The 12473-nt window shown below is 38.6% G+C and overlaps 1 protein-coding gene across 1 annotated transcript in view; it reads left to right on the top strand.

Annotated features, from left to right (window-relative positions):
- znf236 (zinc finger protein 236) overlaps nt 1-12473 on the top strand; it is a 61139-nt gene that overhangs the window by 16017 nt on the left and 32649 nt on the right. The window contains exons 7-15 of the mRNA XM_042489830.2: nt 606-728; nt 1793-1966; nt 3565-3739; nt 4237-4509; nt 5880-6083; nt 6315-6447; nt 8029-8289; nt 8465-8694; nt 10181-10282. Coding sequence (XP_042345764.2) covers nt 606-728; nt 1793-1966; nt 3565-3739; nt 4237-4509; nt 5880-6083; nt 6315-6447; nt 8029-8289; nt 8465-8694; nt 10181-10282 — 1675 coding nt within the window. The remainder of the gene's footprint in view (nt 1-605; nt 729-1792; nt 1967-3564; nt 3740-4236; nt 4510-5879; nt 6084-6314; nt 6448-8028; nt 8290-8464; nt 8695-10180; nt 10283-12473) is intronic.

Below are 12473 nucleotides of genomic sequence, written 5' to 3'. Positions count from 1 at the left end.
GTGTAAACACTCATCATTTATACCTGTAAATGAAAGCACACACTCTTGAGCAGTTCCCAAGTTATTAACAGGAACTTGAAATTGACTCGCAAACAAAGACATAAATATATCAATTTACCCTTTATTTCTTTAGGAAACTGTATATTGATATAGCAGCCTTCATGCTAAGACCACTAATATGAGCAAAAAGTGAAGTTTATGTCTGGCATTCATTATTCACAACTTCAAATGCAACAAATGCAGTACTGTTTTATCTTTAAGGTGATATGCATATGATAATCTCACCTCATCGCTGTGTGAGTTGGAAATCTAAAAGCTTGATTTATGTGGTAGTGCTCAGTCTATAATCTCCCAGGATTTGGGTAAAACAGGGATGTCGGCTGAGTTCTACCATCTGACAGCCATATCCCTGTGCAGACGTATTAACATATTAACAACACAACCTCAATTTGCGTGGGGTGTCTGTGATAGATGGAGGTAATAGCATACATTTCTTTCTAAAATACAAGATTTTCAGTGACTTGAGTGAGTCACTGGCGAAACACGCACAATACAAAGCGGCAAGGGATAATGTCTTCTTGTATGTGTTCAATGTTCTCTTACAGACAAAAGGCGTGCCGCTGTTCCCATGTATGGACTGCAGCTGCGTATTTAAGAAGTTGGGCAGCCTGAATGCCCACATCAGCAAGATGCATATCTCTGTGATCGAGGTGCCCTCCAGCACTCCGGTAAGAAAACAGTATACAGAACGCATGAGCAAAAAATGTAGTTAAACTTAACCTTCATCCACTTTGAGTATATTTCAAGTATGTTAATCTTTTGACCCCAGTGAATGAGGTCAATACTACTAATACACTTATGATTTATTCTATTCTTCAGCGCAACCGCAGATAAACCCAGGTAATTTAGTTTAAATATGTAAAATACTCCATTCTAAACTTTAAAAAAAATCACTACACGTTTTGTTAGTTGCTTTTTACTGCACGTCTACTGTCATGATCGTTGACAAGATCACCTCTGTTACACTGTCTTTCCTTTATAAAACATAACTTGTTTTTCCAAAGATGTTTTTTATCTTTCCCCGTACTGGTAGATAATATACCATTTTCCTTCGTCAAAAACTCTTAAAAGCTTCATTTGCACTAAAAGAACAGCACTCTCCCAGTTTTGTATTAACAATTTTCATTCAGCCACATAACAAGCAAATCTGACCTTTTATACTGTTTAAAGAACCTGTCAATCTTCTTAGGCACTAATGGCGTCTCTTGTTTACAACAATGTTAATTAAATGTCACTGTTATTTGGTTATGAGTAGGTGATCCATTGCTAATTATTATTTGCAGTTTAATGATGTTGAAATGATAGCGCTGGACTCAGGCTGTGTCAGGGGCAGGGACAGAAAAAATAAAAAGGGCAACAGCTGCATGTAATAAGGCCCCAGTGGGCAAAAAGTTGAAAAAGATTATTAATGAGTCCACCATTATTAAATGTTACATGCTAGTTAACATATGGCGAAGTGACCTTAAATATGTGTAACCACTGTCTTTATTGGCGTGAGCCACAATAAATCAAAATGTCAATGATCCACATAGATGTAGACACCAATTAAAGTTTTGTGCAGTGATGCCCAGTACTCCAATACTGAATAATTTTTAGAACCCCTTCTAAAAATTATTCAGCTTTAAAATTGCGTCCTGTCTCCCGTCGATCTTGTAAACAGCCCCTTGTCGAATTTCTTTTCGTCGTCTTTCCTCCCATCTTCTCCCTCTGCCCCCCTCTTCTTCTCCCTCAGGAACCTGAGACGGCAGGTCAAGCCCCTGGGGGTTCAGAGGGCGGCGAGGGGGTGACAGATGTCATCCAGCAACTTCTAGAGCTGTCTGAACAGGTCAGTGGGGAGACGGCCCAGCCCCAACCTCCAGAGCCAGCTATTGCCATGGAAACTGCCATCAACCAGGACATCTTGCAGGTGAACGGAGCAAAGGACATTCACCCACACTAAATAAATTAGATGATAAGAACAAAATTCAGGAGTATTCAGTACTCCAGAGACTGACTGCCTCAGACCTAGCCTACAGTATATGATTCAAATATTAATCTTAGAGCAGCACTTTTAATGAGTGCACCGCTTCAGCTCCCAAATTCCCTCAGTGTGACATGCTCTCTTGAAGATATGAGGATGGACAAAAAATCCTCCTTGAGAAAACTCTCCTTGTTTGTCTGTGTGAGTTTCAAGCAATTAGGCACGGGAGCACACACACACAAATGCACAGCTACACACACACACACACACACACACAAACACACACATCAGCAGCTGTCAGTTTCAACCTTAAAAATTCAGTGGCATCTGTTATGTGGAAATGATCTGTATAGTGATTGAAGGACCTGCAGTGGGAATATATTTGGACACAAAGAGCAAGATGAGGAGAAGAAAGTTTTCTGTAAACTAAGTAAAAAGCCTCTGAAGTAGTGTTTGTTTGAAACCAAATGAAATGCTCTGTCAAGTCAGTTTCCTTTTGTGACTGAATGGCAGGATTTGGGTGGTCCACTGAGGGGAAAGGTAATAAGGAATTAGTACCACAAAGTTGTATAAATAAGTACTGCTGGAGAGTTGAGTAGAGCCTCTGATTTTCATTGCAAAATGATGTGATCATCCCTGAGCTTTGGCATTGGACAATGGATTTATTTTTTTGCCAATGTTTTGTCAATATTTGCCACATTGTTTTAAGCTATTTGATTGGGAATGGAATTAGTACCTCAAAGTGCCTATTCTGTGAAATACTGTGTTTTTATTTTGTTTGGGTTTTTTTGTTTGAAAGGATTACACTGTTCCACATTGAGAAATATGCTGGAGTACGTGTACATAATATGCAGAATGTTTCAGTTAAGTACAAACAAAAGTACTCCATAGCTCTGTTAACTTTGAGTTGAATTTGACAACATGCCAACCTCAGGACTACCCTTAGACACAACTTTCACAGTGTTGCCTGGTCTTCAGTCAGTTGCCACCCATGTAGTAAGTGTTGAACTTCTTCAGGTTTGTTTTATCCACAGGTCTTGCGGAATTTTCACACTCTAAAATAGTGCTTTGTCGTCTTCGGTGATGCAGTTGCCTGCTGATGTCAGTCTTTTTAGCTGCACCTGAGCACTCAGCTTGTAGGTAGTAGCGTAAACGGGAAGTACTTCGGTGATGTTTTAATTCTAATTGACACAAGTTGCATATTACTTTTGATTTGTCAACTGAGCCATCTGGGAGTTGTTTTAAATGAAAGGAGCCATTCAAAAGAGTAGTGGTTAATTTCCATCACTGTGGCAGCAGGAAGCCACTGTGGCAACTGAAATAACAGTAAGGATGCTCCAAAGGGACTAAAAAGCAGCACATCATTGATACAATTTTAAAAAAATAACAAGTTATGTTTGGACCTTAATTGCATTGCTGTTAATGCATTAACGCTGAAAGCCTTAGTTGTCTGATTTTGCTATTATTTTGTAACTTTAGTATGTTTATTATTATTATGTTATAAAGTTATGTTGTTTAAGCAGATTTCTGTTCCGTTTCTGTAGCAAGCTCTGGAGAACAGTGGATTGAGTGTGGTCCAGCCGCAGAGCGACGCCACTTCCAAGGAGTCACAGAACCAGAATGAGGGTGCTGCTGTAGAAAGCAAGAAAGTGCAAGGCCCAGACAAACCTGTCAGGGAGAAGAAAAGGAGCATTTTCAAGAAACCTATACAAATGCCAGGTAGGGGGGTATTCAGAACATTCAGATGAGTATTTTATCACAATCATAATGAAAAACTCATAAACATCAAATGAGATTGTAACTCCTTTTGAAGCTCAGTCGGTTCGGTGTTGCATTTCAGTGAAATAATTTATACCCTTTTCTCTTTGTGAAATTGTAAATGTAAATGTTGCAGAAAAAGATTACTCGGTAAATCTGCCAATTATAAATCAAACAACTGATTAGTTGAATTGTTTACTAAGTAAATGTACCAAACATGCAGCTTGATTAATAAATTTAAAAGATTTGCTTGTCTTATCTGCATCCAGATCATGAAAACGATGCCACTGTTTACTGGCTGCTGTTCAGAGTAAATAAGAAAATCTGTCATTTCATGTTTAATTATTTAAAAAAAGGTTATAGATTAATTCCTAATGAAAACAGCTTTTAGTCAATGCACCAAAGCTATCGACTGACAGATACTCCGGACAGCTGCCTCACTCTGCCTTCCTTTCCAGGCTCCATCAGGGAGGAGAATGGCGTTCGCTGGCATGGCTGCCCGTACTGCTCCAAGGAGTTCAAGAAACCCAGCGACCTCGTCCGCCACATCCGTATCCACACGCACGAGAAGCCTTTCAAGTGCAAACAGTGCTTCAGAGCTTTTGCTGTCAAGAGTACCCTCACAGCACATATGAAAACGCACTCAGGCATCAAGGCCTTTGAGTGTCAGTGCTGTCTCAAGTGCTTCTCCACTTCTGGTAGCATGAAAGTACACATGCGTCTACATACAGGTGAGAAGCAGGTCCACTTCATGAAAGGGTTACGTTTAAAGCCAAACTAAATTAAACATTTGAGCACACTTTCTGCATTTTACTGACTTTCCTCATGTCACATCTATATGCCAACAACATCTTCTATATATAGAGGTGGATAACATATCTCCACTTCATCCTGCTGTTCAAAAATGAAGCCAAAATATCCCAGATTTGGGTGCAGCCACCTTATTCTTTCAGAGCCAGAGTCTGCACAGTAGTGTCAGGGAAATTGAGCCACAATACTGGGCTCCCATCCATCTGCTAACAGTGCCATTAACACACATAGGTGTCCATAATGACATCCAACCCCCTTTTTACAGCATCAAATAGCTAATTAAAACCAAATTTATCGAAGAATAACACAAACAGACATCAGCATAATGCCTAAATTGACAAAACCATCTTTTTAAAAAATGTATCTGAAATGTACTTTTATTTTTTAAGTGTGGCCCATGTTCAATCTGCTAACATGGAGGGGGTGGAGTTAATGACTTGAATTGTAGCCACACCTGAGGGAGATCGATATGTTCTGGCTTCACTTCTGCGGAGCTTTCACGTTGTCCATCTTTATATACAGTTAATGGCCAGCATAATTAGTATGTGCATAATTAAAAGGAGACATATATGAGCTTTTTCAGTTTCCTAGCAGCCTCTATCATTAAATTTTCAGCTATATGTTATGATAAATTATGCAGCAAATGACAAAAGCTGGATCCGTGAAAATATAGTGCTGCCGCTACAGCTAGAGCCATCATTTGCACTCGTGTTTGCAATGATTCTGTGTTTGCATCTTTTTGGAGAAACTACTTCAAAGAGTCATCCCCCTGGACATGAAATGTCAGCATTAGTGTTAATAACTGTAACAGTTTAATTATTATTATGTGCATTTGTGCATCAGTTTTGTCTCTCTAATTGCTATATAATGGCACTGTCTATGTTAGGTGTTTACTTTAGCTCCAGTTATGTGTTAGCTCTAAGCTAAGGCTTCTGACAGATATGTTCTCAGCTGTGTTTCTTTAAGGCTTTGTGCTCATACAGTTTCATATCTTTGTCACCTTTCCTTGTATTGTAATTTGGTTTCATAGAAACATATATTGTCTCCTGCTAAATGAAAGGCTTTGTAACCTTTTGTAGACAAAAATAAATAAAATTATATGAGCTTGCTTACATTTTTGGTTGATGTGTGAGTTTCATATTTATTTAGATTGGCTTAGGGATAGCGATTTATGATATCTTGTGTTATTATTAGAATCTTTTGATGCTTGTATCAAAGTACATATGTCAGTATCAGTCTAATTCTCTAAATTCTAATTCTCCAAAAGTGCTGTTTTTCCCCACTTTTCCAGGTGTGCGTCCTTTCCCCTGCCCTCACTGTGACAAGATCTTTCGTACATCAGGCCACAGGAAAACACACATTGCTTCCCACTTCAAAAGCTTGCAGCAGAAGAAGCACAAGTTTCCCCGAAAAACCAACAAAGCCAAAGTGTCCAAGAGTAACCTACCTCTGCCTGACATCCCGCTGCAGGAACCCATTCTCATTACTGACTTTGGTAAGAACATTTGTTGACAGGTACATGAGTATACACATGGGGCTGTGTTGTATCTGTTTAGGCAGTTGTAACATAGAAATACTTTTTTACTTGCCCTTGGGGTGAAGTTGAATACAGTGTTCAGTTGTTTTCTTGTGTTTATATTTCTTCATGTGTGCTGTGTGGCTCTGCACAACTATGAACTGTCCTTCACGTAGAACATATGTTGCTTCTTCACGTGTTACCTAACAGGCCTCATCCCATCCCAAAACCCTCGTCTGGCTTTCCAACAATATCTTGAGGTGGTGGGCAGTGACCGGCCATACAAGTGCCAGTTCTGTAGCAAGGCCTACAAGAAATCAAGCCATCTTAAACAGCATGTCAGGTAAAGATTCTTCAGGAATTTTTATTTCCAGCACAGAATATAGAAGAGTTGAAGCAGTATGACTTTGAGAGCCAATATAAGTAATTCTGATTAATTTTCTCATAGTTGATAAGTTACCTTCATATACATGATATTTTTAAAGAAATTCTTAGAGACAAGATACTGATGGTACAATGGTACTGAATGTTGTGTTAGTGGATAATGTAACTAAATGGAGGCATTTATACAGAGAACAAAAGGGGCCCAAGGATGGAGCCTTGGGAAACACCACAGATCGGAGGGGCACCCAAAAAGAGGCATTACCAACAGCTACTAGTTCTGTTAAGAAGTATGATTTCAACCAGTATAAGGAAGCATCCTAGATGCCTACCAATATTTTTTGTGGTCATTTCCAGTGCCTCAAGATGAACCCCACTCATTATAGTGACACCTTTTCACCACTTTCAGGCCAAAATTTATATTCCAATACATGGCCAAGAGAAAGAAAATATATTAATAGGGTGTTTCTCTCCACCGGTGTCTAACAGAGAATGGATTAATTTATACCCAAGTAGTCCACAAAGTCTTCAAAATAAACAAATGTAGCCACAATTAAGACCCTTAAAAAGTATTAGAAAGTCTTAAACTCTATTTTTTGGATATTAAATTCTATAGCTTGTATTTGATATGAATATTTGTCCAAAGAAGTTTTATACTTAAATTGTTAAGTTTCCTTTAGGTGATGAGACTGGTGTGTTAAGAAAGTATCAAAAGAGGTGGGATGAAATTGATGCAAGTGGATAGAGGAGAAGCAGCTCATTGGTGTTTAAATCAACCCTTACTATACTCTTATTCCCATTATTGCAAATGCAATACTGTATTTAAAGGTCCCTAAGAGAGATCTGTACTTTTACAGCTCTGGCTCATTTAAATACCTAGCATAAATGAACGGTGCAATGACTTTGTTAAACTGACTTTGTTAACTTTAAAATACCCCTGTCAGTTTAAACAGAATATTGAAACAGCAGCAGTTAGAATGATAAAGAGCCTAACAAACACCTACACATCTCCGTTAAACTTTCAGGCCTTTGAATTCTAAACTTCTAGCATTTGTCTTCCTTTCAGCATTGAGAGGTAATTTAAATAATGGTGCTGTCATCATTGCAGTACCATTAGATGGCCACGCCTCTCCATTCACCTTTGTTGTTAGCAGGTTTAGATTGATGGCTCGTAGATCGAATGCAGGATCTGTATCTGTCACTAGTGACAGTTCTCTTGATTCACTGATGAATTCGGTATGGCAGCTCTATAATAAAACAACAGTGAATTTGATTCAAATCAGCCAAATAATAAATTGTTGTGACAGTTCACACCAACAATTCACAATAACTTTACACCTTGTTCTGAAGAGATAATATTATTGTTAATTTTGTTTATACTCAGAAAAATGTATCTGTACATAATATTGACGCATTTTAGAGAACTGAACACGTTTTAATGGGATATTAATGCTTCATTCTTGTGTGTCCCCCTTCAACTAAATATTAAAACTGCGGTTTCATGTCCAACCAGCTCAGTGTCGCCATCCTTTTATCACCCCAGGTCTCATACAGGAGAAAGGCCCTACAAGTGTTTGCAGTGCAGTCGGGGGTTCGCGTCCTCAGGGGTACTCAAGGCTCACATCAGGACCCACTCAGGCCTAAAGGCGTACAAGTGCCTGATGTGTGACACTACGTTCACCACCAGCGGCAGCCTGCGACGCCACATGACCACCCACAGTGACCTGCGACCCTACATGTGCCCCTACTGCCAGAAGACCTTCAAGTCATCACCCAACTGCAGGAAGCACATGAAGACACACAGGTTCGGGCTTTGTCATCATGTTTGTTTGGTTTTTTTGTACACTTTTTGCCATGTAGTAGCATCAGATATGCAGTGACAAGGAAGTCATAAACAAACCAGAAAGTCCAGGTAAAAACATAGTTATATTCTTAAGTTTAAAATCATCTGTTCTGCATTTCTTGTTCTATCAAACCAGGTATGAATTGGCCCAGCAGCTGCAGCCGCAGTCAACAGATGATCCCTTAGGAGGGGGCACGGTGGCCCATGATATGCAGGTGGAAATAGAGGGAGATTCCCTCCAGCAGCCATCTGCTACATCAGCAGAGCAGCAAAGTATGCTGGGTCTAGACCAGACAGAGGTGAATGGAACACAACAAGTGACATTGGAGGCACCCCTGACGGACCAACCCCTTGTACAAGGAGAAGGTAAGCAGTAGAGGGGCTGGGTTGGGGGTCAAGAGTTGCGCATTATAGATGTAAAGGCCTACAGAGTAAAGGGCCAGGGATCCCTGGACAAGAGCATCTCTATAGATTAACAGTCAAAATTTCTTGTTGGAAAATTACAAAATGTCTACAAAGAGATGCAAAACAACTACAAAGAGACACAAATTTCCACAAAGAGATTCAAAATGACCAAAAAAAGAAACATGTCATTTTTCCGTGAAAATTGACAATTTTGACCTTTTTAAAGATTGTTTAAGACTGAAATTTCATAACGGATCTTTTGTTCACCTTAAATAAGAAGAATTTAAAAAAAAAAAAAAAAAATACTCTTTTGACAAAATGTCATGACAAAAAGATGTTGAGTATGTGTGATTTGGTTGCAATGATAATTTCTAGCATTTCTGGAAAAAAGTGTTCCACACCAATAGAAACCTGTGAATCCACTCCTGCAGCATGACCAACTTCTCCATGATTCTCTATGTTTTTTCAGTTTACAAAACAAACGCTCTAATGTGCTCATGACAAAAAGATGATGAGTATGTGTGATTTTTTTGTGATGACAATTTCTGGCTTTTCTGCGGGGAAAAAAAAGGTAAACACCAATGGAAACATCTCAAACCACTCCTGCAGCGTGATCAACTTCAACTACAAATAGGCTCTATATATACTACCTCCGGGAGAGCTCTACCACTTGGAGGAGAGCAGTAGCATGGCATGGCTGACCCTGTAATTCATATACAAAGACCAGGACCTGGTCTCAGAAAACAGAGGTCATCACTGTCCTTCAGAATAAAGCTGATCAATCTACGTAGCTGATCTCTGAAAACACGTTTTTCAAATTGAACTTTTTTTTTTAGTTTGGAATTGCCTCTTGTAAAATAACCTCAGTTTTAAAATGCTCGTGGTCATGTTCAGTACTCATGTTGTGACCTCAGGTATCTATATTTAACAACCTTTTAATAGTTTATAGACTGCAGTTTCCCCTCAATACAAAAGAAGTACACTGTTAAAATGCAAGGGAGGAGACAAGTCCACAAAATGTAGAATTTTCATGCAGTTCCCAAACACAGCACATATGGCAAAGAGCTAATCTAGCTCCTATTTTGCCACACAATAATACAATTATTTAAATGTATTTTTATTATGAACCTCTTCAGTTTCCATGACTGTGCATGGAATAGCTTGTTTATATAAGCATTTATTTCCACATGTGAGACAATCTTTCTAATGACATAGTGATCCATGGAAGCGTAGTAAGAAATATTGCACCAGTTTATAAAAGTTATTGTTCTTTAGTCACTTATACATAAAAAAAATGGAAAATAGGCTCCAGGTTGAAACATACCAAAGTTTCCCCTTAACTTTAACTAAATGCATAACAATAGAAATGTCCTCTCTATCAATCATTGTCTTTGTGAGTACCAGACTAACCTGTTGTGTTGCTGTGCATCTCTTTCTCTGGTGACAGACTCGTATGTGACTACCCAGCATGCTTTGCCTCAGAATATCAGCCAGTTTGAGACGCCATCACTCCCTCAGCCTGCCTTTGACCAGCAAGCTCTAACGCAAGGTACAGAGACACACACTGTCTTACACTAATTTCTATCATGTATGCTCTTTCAGCAGTATTTTTCTTTCCACAACTTTAATTTTCAAACATGCGTTCCATGAAAATACATTATAGAGTCTGTGCTTGTGTATGACAAAGAAGTTAAAAATCTGTGTAAACTGTTGTGGAAAACATTTTTCTTTCAATGGAAAAGTGTATAGACAATAAGTCACTTACCTTTGCGATAATTACCTTGCAGTGGTATCTGGAGATAATCGATTGTGCTGTGTATTGCCCTCAAGAAACCACCTTTGTAATGAAATCTTTCACTTAAGATTATGTTCAAAATGAAATGAGTACAAATATTCTTGATGGAATAAACTTTCTGTCAGCCTCACTCATGTCAAAAAAAGGCACCAGCTGTTGGTTGTGGGGACTAGCCTGGCTCACTGAAATTCCCACAAGAGTTAATTTAGTCATAGAGAGATACAAGAAACTTTTACAGATGGTGGTTGCACTATCTCTGTTCTTTCTGTCCTCTCCATTGCATAACTTTTAATCCAGTGGAGTGCTCTCAAACATATGGCTGCTACTTTACTCCCACAAACTAACTCAACAAGTTCCCACCACAGGTCCCAGCCAGTTGGCATCACTAACTGTTATTGTTGGAGGCCTGGATTGTGTGGAATCAGGATAATAGGTAGCACTGACACCAAACATCTGTCAGGCTCATCTACCTTTTCCATTCTCCCAGGTGGCACAACAGCCTTTTCATTTGCCCAGAGCCGACTTTGAATTTCATCATTTTAGAGATGAGGCCATATGGCCTCAAATGCCATCAAAGTCTCAATGCCACAAAGCACATGTGCCTGGGCAACAGGACACATGAGCAGTTAATCATATTTTAGCTCCCAGTATACCACTGCAATATATAAAGCATTATTAGTTGTTAGCGATATAACTTGTATCATTAATCCCTAGGTTTCATGTATTGTTTTATATGTTGTAACTCACTGTTTGCTCACAATAATCATCAGAGAGTTACTTTGTAAATTGCTGCAGTTTGAATGTGCACATGCTATGCTTTGTATGACGTTCACACAGTGGATCTGCGGCAAAATTAGTCTTGCTTAAGCAAACACAGAATGTTATGAATAATGAAAACCCAGACTGCCAAACCTCTAACATTTTAAAAGGCACAAAAAGGAGCTTTGGACTGTTTTCCTTTGTGTTTTATGCAGTTTTTACTTTTGTTCAAAATTATTCAGAACTCGGCACAATCTCAAAGTGTTTTAAATCATCCGCTTTGATCGGTTGAATAAATTTCAACTATGTAAAAACAGCCTCTCAGTTGGATTTAGAGGGAATATTGAAACAAGATTTCAAGATAGTATTCTCAACCTATCAATAAACTCTTAGATGAATAACGTATTTGAATGCACATTGCTTGAATGCATTTATTGTAAGCCACTTTGGATAAAAGAATCTGCCAAATGAATGCGGGCAAATGACATTGAATCCCCTGAGTGGAAACTAGTTTTGCCACCCATGCACAATAACAAATAGTAAGAGATACACAAGTCAGATAGCTGACAGCAAACACATTATGACTGATGTACTTCCTCTGGGCACAAAAGACCTTTTAAATGATTCAGTGGAGCACCTTGGCACCCATTTCCTTTGTCAGGTGAAACACCAAACCAGATGACCTTAAAACTGATATATGATGTAAGCTATCCTTCTGTTTTTTTCCTCCAAACTGTTTACAATTAATCAAAAATCTACCTAATTATCATGTTTTCTTGTTATCACACATAATCACAAGGGAAGGAGCAGATAAACCAATAAATATAGATACTTAAGGAGAGATATTTGATCAAAAAACCAGACAGTTTTATGCATGGATTCCTAGCAATAGCAGACTCAATGCTATACATCATCTGGGGTTTCCTCGTTGCAGGGTGAAATCCCTGTGCTGGTCTGTGTAAGTAGTCAACCGTTTCAATGAATAATGGTGTTGCACTCAAAGTTCAGTATTTTAAAATCAATAAAATCCATCCTCCCTCCTCCCTGCCTGCAGGCCAAGTTTCCGTCTGTTGTTTAGCAGAAGTTGGATAAACATACATATGCATGTAGATTTTGTAGTTACTTATAACTATTTTTGCTGAGAGAAAGATTTGTGTTTTATTTATTTAAGATTTTTTTTATTTTT

This window comes from Plectropomus leopardus, chromosome 11 (genome assembly GCF_026936395.1).
Source record: "Plectropomus leopardus strain MGB_pleo_1.0 chromosome 11, ASM2693639v1, whole genome shotgun sequence".
NCBI classification, from domain to species: domain Eukaryota; kingdom Metazoa; phylum Chordata; class Actinopteri; order Perciformes; family Serranidae; genus Plectropomus; species Plectropomus leopardus.
This window is presented reverse-complemented; position numbering and strand designations above follow the sequence as displayed.